The 12451-nt window shown below is 52.9% G+C and overlaps 1 protein-coding gene and 1 pseudogene across 1 annotated transcript; both read left to right on the forward strand.

The window, feature by feature from the left end:
• The first annotated feature begins 209 nt into the window (after window positions 1-209).
• LOC149868681 (uncharacterized) lies at window positions 210-5837 on the forward strand. The gene is made up of 10 exons (XM_090037660.1): window positions 210-217; window positions 511-899; window positions 1064-1458; window positions 1786-1914; window positions 2336-2415; window positions 2520-2622; window positions 2722-2817; window positions 2994-3101; window positions 3512-3647; window positions 4070-5837. The coding sequence occupies exons 1-8, from the start codon at window positions 210-212 to the stop codon at window positions 3033-3035; spliced, it is 1242 nt and encodes a 413-aa protein (XP_089893786.1). The 3' UTR covers window positions 3036-3101; window positions 3512-3647; window positions 4070-5837.
• The window catches only part of LOC149868682 (uncharacterized), an 11098-nt pseudogene continuing 1691 nt past the window's right edge, over window positions 3045-12451 (forward strand).

A 12451-nucleotide genomic window follows, 5' to 3' on the forward strand; every position in this document is an offset into this window, starting at 1 on the left:
TATCTTTGAAAAGGAAATTTGCAGCTGGGCCTAGCAATGGGGTTTTGGACCTCAAATGCCAGTTGCTGTCGCCAGGCTGCATGGGGTCTCCAGCTGGAGTAGGCTGAGCTGTGGTTAGGGTCCAGGCTGGGGTTGTTAAGGGTTAGGAAAAGGGTTAGAGGTGCCTTCCTGCTTGGAGCTGGTTGGACTTGCACAGATGTGTTTTGGGCATGGTGAGGTAGGGCAGTCCATTCACACTGAAAGCGGCTTACACCCCAGGGGTCCAGAGCCGGGTTTAGGCTGGGAGACCTGCTAAGCTTGGGTTGGCATTTAAAGGGGCAGGGCTCTTCTGGAAACTGGAGATGTATCGGCTGGTCACTACCATGCCGCCTGCGGGCTTTCCAAGACCAGTGCTGATATGAGGCTTCTCAGGTTGGGCTTTTTGGGGTTGCTGGAGTAGCCTGAGCTGGGCTTTGGGTGCAGAGATGGTGCATGGCCCTGTGTCTGATCCCCCGCATCTGTTTGGAGAAGGGACGCTGAGCAAGCCAAGGGAGCGAGGCAGGGATGTAGCTGGTCAGCAGGGATACATTGCTGTGCCGAGGACAAGGACCCGTTCTCCCTGGACCAGAAGCTGAGCGAGCCGTGCACCAGCCCCAGCCTGAGCTGCGGCTCCTCCTGGGATGGCTCGCACAGCTCCCCGGAGTCCGGGGGCACCAGCCCGAGCCGCGGCTCCTCATTGCGGGACTCCGACAGCTCCCCGGAGCCCCAAAACACCGGCCCGAGCCCCAGCTCCTCCTCGGGGGACTCCGACAGCTCCCCGGAGTCCCCAAATACCAGCTCCGGGAGCAGCTCCTCCTTGGAGGAGACTTCCAGTTCCCTGGAGCGCGGGACCACCCCGGCCCCTGGCGCCAGCTGCACAGGTGGGGAGGCCGCTGGGGGCCAGGTGGTCTCAGGGCCATTCACTCTGTGAGGCCAAGCAGACCCTCCAAAAGTTGCTCGGGGGTATCCCAGTGAAGGCGAGGGGGCTGAGCCATACAACCCTCCCTATCCATGTGTCAAGTGGTGTCAGTGTGGATGGGCTGAGCGGGGAGCCAGGGTCACTCGAGATGGGGACAGGCACCTCCCGGGGGAGCAGCGAGAGTCCAGCCTCCTCTCAGCCACGGGGGCAGGCGGCTGCAGGGGTGGAGGAGGGTGCTGGAGAGAGAGGGACCACGTGAGACTCCTGCTGACAGGGCTCTTGCGCTGGCAAGGGCAGCACGGCGCCATCTCTGCCCCCCGCGCCCCACTTCCCTTCCTCTCAGGGGTCCTGGACTCTCCCGCTCCCCTTTCCTCCCCGCTGCAGTGATTCCCGGACTGGCCACTGAGGAGGACGAGGACGAGGACGAGGACGAGGACGAGGACGAGGAGGATGAAGATGGGAGTCCACCTGAGGAAGCTGCCCTCCTCCTTGTGACAAAACACCTCCAGGAACCAGGGCAGGTATGAAACTTCCCCAATGGGGCCAGCCCGCACTCAGCCCTGCATTGCCCCATCCAGCCCATGGGGAGATCCCATCCCTGGGAACCTGAACCCACAAAGGGGGACACTCAGCCCACGAGCTCGGCTCCAGGTGGGTGTGTTTGTGAAGCCCCAACTGGGTCCCCTCCCTCCACACACACTGCCCCTGCCCCCCACCCTGCCGGCCCAGGACGAGGTACATGTCAGCACAGTCTGGCACCCGGGAGGCCCGAGTCCCGCAGGGGGTCGGGGAGGAGCAGGAGGCCCCTGGCTGAGAGCCTGCCTTTGCCCGGGTCCCGCTCCCTTTAGAGGCTGGACGGGAAGGATGGGCAGCGCTTCCTGCTAGCAATCCTCACCCTGAGCACAGTGGCGGAGCAGAGCACAGAGGTGGCCATGCAGCTGGAGGGCCTGAAGGTGCCCCTGGTCGAGAAGATCGTGGTGCGTAGCATGCAGCATGGGATGGTGTGGAGAGGGGAAAGGAGAGGAGAAATGGTTTTGAGGGCCAGGAAGGAAGGGAGAGGTGGAGATGAATCGGATTGAGGGCCAGGTGCACTTGGGCCTGGGTGTTGGGCCGGGGCAACAGACAAGGGAGATTTTGGTAGAAGCCGGGGGCAGTCCCGCATTTGGAGGGCAGAGGAGAGCGAGAACAGCAAGCTAGTGAGTGGTTTAACTGGCCTACTTGCAAGGGCGTGGGATGGAGAGGACCAGATTGGCTGCGGGGGTGGGAGCAGGACGGGTGAGGCACCTCCCGGGCTGGCTGGGGTCCTGCCGCCTGCACCTGGAGCACTGGGCGGTCTCCCGTGTGGGACGTGGCTGTGGTCTGTGGGGCGCTAAGCTCACCTCGCTCTGGGTCTCCCAGGAGCTGATGGAAAACATCTCTGCGGAGGCCGACCGAAGGAACATCCTCGCGTACAGCATCGACGCCATCCGTAGCCTCAGGTAGCGGGACCTCTGCCCGAGTCTCCGAGCTCTGTCACGGGCCAGGGGCAATCCTGCCGCTCAGGATGTTATTCTGGCTGACACCTGCTCCTCTCTCTTGACAGCGACCTGAAGTTGAGCCTGGAGCCAGCCCTCGAGTCGCGCCTCCTGTGGGGTGTGATTGAGAAGAGCTTTCTGGCCATAGGGCATGAGAGCCACCGCAACCAGGTAGGGCCCCCTGCCACTGCCCTGTCCCACAAGCCACCCCCTAGCACGTGTGGCCCCAGACTCCGTGACACGGCTCCTGGGCTGCCCCTCCCCTTCCAGGTCATGCACCGCCTGTACGTCAAATACCTGCAGGGCCTGCTGTGCTGCTTCTTGTTCAGCGCCCCCAGCCTGGGGAAATTATACTCCATTTGGGAGGTGAGCACGATGTAGAGGGGCTAGGCTTGGGGAGGGACAGGCTCCAGCCCTCTCTCCAAGCATAAAGCGATGGCCAAGCCTGAGCTCAAAGCCTGGGTCCTGAGAAGGAGGGCTTGAGCAAGACTGCTGGGAAACCAGGGGCACGTCCCATGACTCTGAACATCTTCCTCCCACAGCACATCAGATTTTGGATCAAGACACTGGATGCCCAGTACTGAGCGCTGGGCATGAAAATTGTCACCGGGGTGCTTGCCTTTGCTGTCCAGCTCCTCCCACAGTTTGAGGTCAGTGAGGTCCTGCCCCCAGCGTCCTGGTCCCCTGCCATTGTCAGGGCCCTCCTGGGAGAGTCAGGTCACAGCTGGGAACTGAGATTCAGACCAGGCCCCCTGGCTCTTTAGGGATCTCCTTTCTGTGGCCTGCTGGAGGCACAGTCAGCTCTGCTCCTGTGGCCTTTGCTACCCTGCAGCAGCAGCAGCAGCAGGCACAGGGAATCCTCCTGGGGCCCTGAGCAAGACCCCAGGCTGGAGGTTGCCATGGGAAGAAAGGGAAGTCAAACTCCGGCACTAGGATCTCTGCCTCCCAGCCTTCCTGCTGGGTAATGGGGGGAGGTGGAGAGAGACAGCCGGGCCTTGGGTATCAGGTGTGAGGGAAGGTAGGACATACAAGGACTCTCTGCTCCTCTCCCCCTGTTTAGGGCTCCACAGATTTGCCTGAGGAGGCGGACATGGCAGCCTGCCTGGGTCTTTCTATCAACGACCCAGTGGAGAGCATCAGCTGCTATGCCAGGGGGAGCGTGTATTGGCTGGCGCAAATCCTCCTACATCAGAGGGGTAAGGACATCCAGCCATAGTGCAGGACCTGAATGCAAACAGTAGCTCCCAATACCCGGGGAGGAAGGAAGATTTCTGGGACCAGGGACCCCATCCCAAAGCCCTCCCCACCCCAGACTAGTCCCAGGATGGCAGGACCCAATTGGTTCCTGCAGAACGATGCCCTCCTGACTGCCAGAAGCACAGCTAGAGCCATGCTGGGCAGAAAGTGGGGAAGTGAGGGCAGGTCTGACCAGATTGTGGGGGCCTGAGCTGCTTCCCCTTTTGGGTGCATGTTGAAGAGGTGCCAAGGAGGCATGGGGAGAGTAGGGTGGAAACTCAGGCTGGTGTTGGCTGGGAGCTGCTCCGGGGACCACAACCCCTCCTACATCTCCTGTCTTCATGGAGCAGCACAGGCTCTGACTGCCTCTTTGCCCCTGCAGGAGAAGCAAATCCCCGTCAGGGTGGTCGGCAAGCTGCTCCTCATGAAGTGCTTCAAAGAGCTGCCTCAAGAGCTGCAAGGGCACAGCCTGCTGGCCGGCTCCTCCGCGACCCCCTCCTCCCTCCAGCAGCCCACGCTTGCTCCCGCAGGTACCGGCCTGTGCCCTCTGCCTGTGGGGAGCAGGGATTTGTGTGAAGAGAGGCGGTGGCTCGCAGCACTGACGCCGACCTGCTCCCTGCCGTGTGTCGGGTACTCTCCCCTCCGCCCCAAAGAGACCAGCCCTAGCGTCCATCCTCCGCAAGACGTTCCTCTCTCCTCCTGTCCTTGGCAGGAGCCTTTGCCTCATGCCCTGCTGCCCCTGTTGAAACCTCCCCCCTCGCTGCTGTTACCTTTTCCATTTCTCAACCTTTTTGCCACATCTCACCCTGGATCTGGTTCTTGTTCCCAACACTGGTCTCGCCAGCAGTGTACAAAAGGCAACATCACTGCCCAGCTCTGTTGCTTAGACATCCTCACATGGCTCTGGGGTGTTTCCTCACAGCATCGCCTTGGGCGGTCATGGCTGGTTGTTTGCCCACCTTGTTACCAGATTTGCCCGTCACTTTGGGATATGCTAAGTTATTAGGCCTATGTTTTTGGGGATCTCTGTGACTCTATGAATATGCTGCTTGTGCTGCTTGTGTTGCTATATGGAGCTGCATCTCTCCCTTCGGTAAGTCCGCACCCCCAATGGCGCTATCTTGCAGGACTCAGTTTCAGTGGGGCTGGGTCCCTCCAACCACCGAATTGATCAAACACATTCATGCACATACACAAGTCAACAGGACACGCCTGAGCCAGTCCGGGTTATTTAGCATTGACAGGCAAACACACTCATATGCCTTGAACTCAGTTTATCAGGGCTCCAATAAAATGCAGTTGGACACAATCGCATGGGTTAGTAGAGCACATTTTAGTCAGGCCAGACTATTCAACATTGACAGGCTGACACCCTCATATGCCTTGAACTCAGTTTATCCCTTATTTCAGCAGGACAAGACCAAAGGCAGTTAGACACACGTGCACACATGCTAACAGAGTATGTCTGAGCAGGCTAGGTCCGACCAGCACTTTCAGCTGATACCCTCGTGCGCCTCAAAACTCAGCATGTCACAGTCTCTTGTCACAATGGTCCTAGTAGTAACTCCCTTGATGAGCAGACCCCACTGTACTATTGGGCATTACAGGGATCTTTGGCTTAGGTAAAAGAAGCGTTGCTGCAGAGCAAATGGGGAGTTGAAGGGGATGAAAGATTAGGTGAAGTTCAGAGAAAAAGTATAGCAACCAGCTTGACTATAGAAGTTATTTCTTGCCAGGTCTAGGAACTTATGATGATACCAGTAATAACAGGGATACAAGAGAGAGACAAACAAACAGTTACGATATTACATAGTTTCAATTAGGTTTTTGAGGAAATGTAGCTCGAGTTTGATTAGCAAGAGTCAGGTTTCAAAAGCTGTGCCTGCAGTAAGAGAATAAAAGTCAGGATCCTGGAGTCAGAGAGAGAGAGTTGGGATCTCACAACTCCATGAAGCTTGACCCGGTCGAGGTTCCCAGGAGTTGCTGGAGCTGGCAGACAGGCAGAGCGCTGAGCACGGCCCATGGGAGGATGTTACGTCTCAGCTCCCTGTTCTTGGGGAACCCTGACACAGGACGCAGACTGTCTGACTCGCAAAGAATCCTCTACCTAAACAGAAAGTGATTAAGATGCAGTGAGAGACACACCTAAAACCCTCCAGATAAGGGTGACAAAAGTAAAACAACTGCCCTAGGTCTCATTTGCATCTGAGATGGGACCTGATGACCATTCATTTACATGAGAGATGGAGAACAGAAAGCCTGAAGCAGAGACTGCAGTGAATTGTGGGATCAGCGAAGCAGGGGAGCACTGCATGATGGGGAATCTGTGCTCCAAATGCTAATCAACCCACACCCCCAGCTCAGCATTTATCAGACCGGTTCTAATCTGGATTTACAAAGGACTTTCCCCCCCACTGCCCCACACACACACCTCTAAGCAAAAGTAAGTTTAATAGGCATCTTGGACTGTACATTCCCTGGTCCCACTATGGGAGGCCTATTTAAACTTAATTGGCTAAAACTTGCTTGCCGGGTTAGGGAATGCTGAGGAAAGATACCGAGTCGGGGGGATGGGCAACATTTGAACAATGGTAAAGGGTTCATCACAGCGTCCAGCCCGTTTTTGTAGAGAACTAATAATGGCTCAAGGGAGACCACTGTGTTTGTTTAGGGGTAAACAATGGCTTGTAGGCTGGATAACAGGAACTTATCGCTCCTGGCTACGGGTGGCATTACTCTGAGGGAGCTTACAATACAGACAGGCCAATTCAGTGTTTGGGATACCACTAAAGGAGTCATTACTAGAACTGATGTGATAAATTCTGAGTTGGGTGTGGGCAGATGTGGGTTGATTAGCATTTGGAGCAGGGATCCCCCAACACACAGCGCTCTCCTGCTTCTCTGCTCCCAGAATTCAGTGCGGGCCTTGGCCTTGCAATCTCTGTTCTCCATCCTGAATGCGAATGAAGATGCTTTCCTATCCCATCTCCCATTTGAATGACTTGTCATCTGGTTCCATCTCGGATGCAAATGAAAGCAGGGGAGTTGCTTCCCTCTTATGAACCTTGTCTGGAGAGCTGTAGGTGTGTCTCCCACTGCATCTTCCTTGTCTTTTGTAAGTCCTTCCTCTAATGAGTTCTTGTGCAGGCAGAGGTGGGGAGGGGGAGAGTTCTTTGTGAGTCACATAGGCTGCGTCCTGTGCCAGGGGTCCCCAACAGCACAGAGCTGAGTGGTAACAACGCTGACCCCTAACTCCTGTTCACGGCCACTGATCTCAAGTCACAAGTGAGAAGCAGGTTTTGACTGAACAACCAGCTTCAGTCAAGAACTGAGACACTCAAAAGAAGGGAACGGAAGAGCTGGAGCTTGGCATCCAAGCCAATGCAAAACCTCCACTGTGCTGTTACTTTGACATGGCACATCTGCACTGACAGAAACAGCCTGTGAATGAGCACAGGGGACACTCATGTGCTTCTGAGGCACTCCATCAACTACATGGTACACAACACACTAGGCTCCTGCATGGGACAATGCAAACACTTTCTCATCACCTGAGCCTCGGTAGACATGACCTGGGCTCCCCCACTCTGTGGGGTGTGACAAGTGTTGGCACGGGAGGAGGAGGCTGTAGTTGAGGTTCTGCAAAGTCCTGACGAGGAACTACTATCTCCAGCTCTACATGCACCCCAGCCCCTTGCCCGAGCTCTGCTTGCCTCAGGGATGTGCCAGTGCCCAGCCTGACATCTTGGGGTCACAAGCTCATGTCCAACCCAGCGCAGCTCAGCGGGGATTGACAGCTGTTCTCAGGCCAGCTAGCAGAGGCCTGGGCTCACTGGCTGTGACATGAGCATCCTTGGGCTCAGTTCCAGCTTTCCCAGCACAGGGGCATTCCCTGGCACTGCACTGCATGGCGGTGTCCACCAGTGTGACGTTAAGTGACAAAGCATCTGAACCTCTCATAAAATGCTCTGTAGAAAGGATGTGGAAGGGGAGACTGAGACTCTTTTCCTCAGAGGACCAAACAAGGAGGGACCTCCAGACCAGTCAGCCTCACTTCAGTTCCTGCAAAAATTATGTAGCAGATCCTCAAGGTATCCATTTGCAAGCACTCAGAAGAGAAAAAGGTTTCCCAGCCACTTGTGGAGGGTTTGGGATTGAGAGTATGGTCGAGGTTAGAAAGGTAAGAAAGGTTTATTGACTTAGCAAAACATGACTACGCGTAGTATACTAAGAGAGATGACAGATGAAAATAATTCACGGTGGCAACTTATTGGCAGCCCCCTCTGATGTCTGATGTATGACAAGTTTCTCTTCCACAAAGCTCAGTGAAGTCAGGCGTCAGGCCCTGATCAGCACTGTCCAAGAGGTACCGGGAAGGACCCTGGTATTCAGTCCTTGGACTCCTCGAGATCCATGGGCCCACTGATCCAGGTCAACAGCTAATTAGTAGTTCCTTTCACAGAGCTGCATCTTCCTTCTGAATGATTTCCGGATGTGCCAGCCAGTTTATAACTTCTGAGCTGTGCTGATAACTTACAGCCATTCAGATTCTTTGTACTTCGACTGTCCTTAGACTGACCAATAGCAGTACTAGCCTTGCATTCTTCTGATAAGATTAATTTTAACTATGCCATAGGGCCTAGCATCATTACTTCTATAAGGCTTTGCTAAATTTACTATGCCTCATACTACATACAAGGCCTTACTACATCTTTGACTTTAATTATGCTCTTGACAATATAGAGCTTAGTATCTGAATGAATGACAGAAAAACACTTGGTCTAATCTTCATAGACCCTTCAGCAAGCACCTTAATCACACAGACATAATTTCCGCTGGCACAAAAGGTGATTAGAAACAGTCATTATGGGCTCACCAGGGGAACTCATGCTTGACCAACATCATTGCTTTCTATGATGAGGTGACTGACTGGATGTGGGGAGACTGGTGTATGTGGTGGACCTTGATTTTCACCAGGCTTTTGCTATGGTCTTCAGGAACATTCTCACAGGCAAGCTAAGGAAAAGTACAGGCTGGCTGGCTAGCTGGTAATATGGCTAGAAACCTGGCTGGATCATCAGGCTCAGAGAGTTGTAATCAATGGCTGGATGTTTAGTTGGCAGCTGGTATCAAGTGGCGTGCCCCAGGGGTCGGTTCTGGGGGCGGTTTTGTTCAATGTCTTCATCAGTGACCTGGAGGATGGCACAGAGTGCACCTTCAGCCAGTTTGCAGATGACACGCAGCTGGGGGGAGCAGTAGGTACACTGGAAGGTAGGGGTAGGGGTAGAGGTAGGGGTAGGGGTATTGTGTCCTAGTGTGTCCTAGTTGCTAAGAAGGCTAATACCATATGGGGCTGCATTGGTAGGTGTGTTGCCAGTAGGTCAAGGGAAGTCATTATTCCCCTCTATTCAGCACTGGTGAGGCCACATCTGATGTAGTGTGTCCAGTTTTGGGCCCCCCAGTATAGAAAGGATTTGGACAAATTGGAGAGTGTCCAGCGGAGGGCGACAAAAATGCAGAGGGGGTTAGGGGACATGGCTTATGAGAAAAGACTGGGGGAACTGAACTTATTTAGTTTAGAGAAGAGGAGATTGAGAGGAGACAACGGTAGTATTCAATTAGCTGAAGTGGGGTTCAAAAGAGGATGGAGCAAGGCTGTTCTCAGTGATGACAGATGACAGAAAAAGGAGCAACTGTCTTAAATTGCAGCAAGGGAAGTTTAGGTTAGGTAGTGAAACACTAGAACAGGTTACCTAGAGCGGTTGTAGAAGCTCTGTCGTTGGGTTTCAAAATCTGGCTAGACAAAGATTTGGCTGGGACTGTAGTATTGTAGTGACTATAGTTGTTTTGATTGCTTATATTGTTATTTTGCTTTTTATATAATGACATATTTAACCATTAAGATAAAGTTTATCTTGTTATGATTGACTTTTTATAGTAATTTGATCAGCCATAATTAGTATTCTGGAGTTAACCATCTATTTTCAATTTCTTATTGCTTAGCATAAATATATTGAACATATTGGTCTCCTGATTTTACATATAGCTGGATGGTCTCATATTGGTCTCATGATTTTATAACTTAATTTTAAGAGAGGGAAAAGTTATGCAAAGTTTGTGGCATGTCTGGCAAATGTGGAGAGAGGTAGTGAATGAGTGAATGATGTAGGTATGTTGCCTGGTGGAGTCAGGCCAATGCTCAGGATCTCAATATTGCACTGTTAGACAGGAGGGTGTGGTGTACAATTGCACATGCACACATATCACCAATTCAAGAACAAACACATCCTAATGATAATTCCATGAAATCATACACAATACACAATACGCACATACACAAAGGTTAAACACTGTCTCAGGTGACAGTGTGTGTGTGTTGGTGCCTGCAGTACCTAAGCTGGGGGTGTTTGGTAACTAAAGAGCAAGCGGCAGAGATCAGGAGAAAAGGCAGTGGAGATGAGGCAATAGCAGTGGCAGAGATTGAGGAAAATGGCAGTGGGGAGAAGGTAATAGCAGTGGCAGAGATCAGGGGACAAGGCAGGGGGGATGAGGCAATAGCAAAGAAACGGGTTTGCAAGCCGAGAGTAGCTCAGGACGGCTGGAGCCGCAGGAGCATTGGACAGGGGCTGGAGGTGGCAGTGAGCCAGAAGCAGGAGAGGGAGAAATGAGGCAGAAATTAGAGGGGTGAGGAGCAGAGACTGGAGCGGGGCCAGAACCGTAGTAAAGCAAATCCCAATTCAGGGTCCAAATAACTGTTTTATTAAATGAACACTGTATTGTACAGCTTGGTTCCCACAAACACTCAGTGGAAGGGCTGGAGTCTAGGTAGGTAAGAGAAAAGGAGTCCAAGCCTTTGGCTGAAGAGAGGGTGGGGGTGCTGGCTGCCTATCCAGGCGGGGAGGGGAGTCCTCGATGGCCAGTCGGGGTCTTTGCCCAGCAGGTGTTGTCCAGAGGGGGTCGCCGGCAGGGCCTCTGGGCTGATGGGCAGCGTGATGTGGAGCAGGTCTGCTCCAGGTGAAGATGGCATCCCAAGGAGTCAGTCTTCATTTCCCCTCTTTATGGGGCAGACTACCTATGATCTCCTATGGGGAGGGCATGTCCAGGCAAGGTCAGCCCTGCTCCAGAGGGCTCCAGATGTTCGTGCTGAGCATGTGCAGCCTTGGCACAATGGTGGGTTGCCTCATCTTTTGTTTCTTGAATGGGAAGGTGATTCCAATGGCGGGGTCCTTGGTCTAGGTATTGGTTTTGATAGTGGGGTGATTTAGTAGGGGGTCCTGGTATCATTGTGTTTCACTCATCCATTCCCTCTTTTGTTTCAGGCATTCAAGGAAAACCAATTTACAGAGGAGGGGTAGGTGTGAGTCATAGTTGCAACATACTGTACAGGGCAGGGGACACAAGGTAGGGGCTTGACATTACTTTACAGACATAGGCCTAAATCATATAAATTCAATATAAAGCAGTAGAAATTAATTCAAAAATATTAGGAACATAATATAATACAATATAAAACAGTAAAAAACAATACAAACAGAATAAAACACTATTTACAATATAAAAAAGGGTCTTCTTCCTATGTGGGAGTATAACAACTTCCCTTAGCTTAGCTGGTATTGGTATTACTTGTAATAACATATAAGGAATAAAGAGGGCAGAGAGAACGTCAGAAATGCTTAGGGGAAGGGGAGGGAGTGTATTTTAAAATACAAAAAAAGTAAAACTAGGGTTTTTGCTACATGTATGTGACAGTGTGAAGGACCTCTTGCACCAGGTAAAAATAATTTTCTGTGGTTTAACGGTGAAAGCCTGCAGTGACATCGAGTCAGCAGTTAAGGATTACCAAATACTAGATCATGCTGCACCCGGATGGCTGAAGACAGCAAGCAATGACCCTGGTGAAGATTGCAGACCACAAAGCCTATTCTATGTTTTATGTTCCAATAAATGTGGCATCGTGCCTTATCCCCTGGTAAGATTTCTGCTTGTTTTTAATTCACACTGTCTGCCCTGTACACACAACAGGACGATCTAGTTGGGGAGGGCCCTGCTTTGAGCAGGGGGTTGGACTAGATGACCTCCTCAGGTCCCTTCCAACCCTCCTTTTCTATGATTCTGTAATAAAGTCTTGGCACATGATGCACATGGGGCTGTGGCTATATGGCCAAGCATGGCCCCAGGGACAGCCCTGACTGCAAGCCTGGAGTCCACACCAAGCAGCTTGTCAGGGCTCGGGGGTTGTGGGTTGGGGCCAGTGCCCCCTGGAATACTCTAACTAGCAGCTCCCCTCCCCCAACCCCTCTCTCATCCCCCCCAGCAAGTATCTGGGTTTCTTTCAAGGACGTAGCAACTAGCACCCAAATGCCTGGGATGTTTAGGAGAGAAAGGTTTTCTTTCCCTTCCCTTCAAACACATTGTCTGTGCACTGATTTGAACCTTAGCCAGGGGTGCTCTGCTACCAGCCAGAGCCCCAGCAACACTGGAAACAGTTTGCAAGGGCCTCCGTCATGACGTTGGTGGTGGTGGTGCTCAAAAGGCTCGGAGCTGGGAGCCAGGCTACTGCCTTGGCCCTGATCTCCCCTGAAGGAGATGTGAGAAGGAGTGACACTGGGGTGACGGGGGAAGAACCCTCCAGCACTAAGAGCTGTCTCCTGAGAACAGCACAGTGACCAGGGACGGGTCTGTGCCACAGACTCTGCTCGGCAGTGTAGGGTGCAGGGCTCCGTTTCCTCCCCGGCTGTCTGGGTGGCCTGGGATCTTCAGGCCT

Source organism: Crocodylus siamensis, chromosome 3, assembly GCF_052110815.1.
Source record: "Crocodylus siamensis isolate JL-2025a chromosome 3, ASM5211081v1, whole genome shotgun sequence".
Lineage (NCBI taxonomy): Eukaryota > Metazoa > Chordata > Crocodylia > Crocodylidae > Crocodylus > Crocodylus siamensis.

Bases quoted from the DNA above. Each gene is read 5' to 3' on its own strand.
- LOC149868681 (XM_090037660.1), top strand. The intron at 1,915-2,335 runs GTGCGTAGCATG...TGGGTCTCCCAG, and splicing joins CCCTGGTCGAGAAGATCGTG to GAGCTGATGGAAAACATCTC. The intron at 2,623-2,721 runs GTAGGGCCCCCT...CTCCCCTTCCAG, and splicing joins ATGAGAGCCACCGCAACCAG to GTCATGCACCGCCTGTACGT.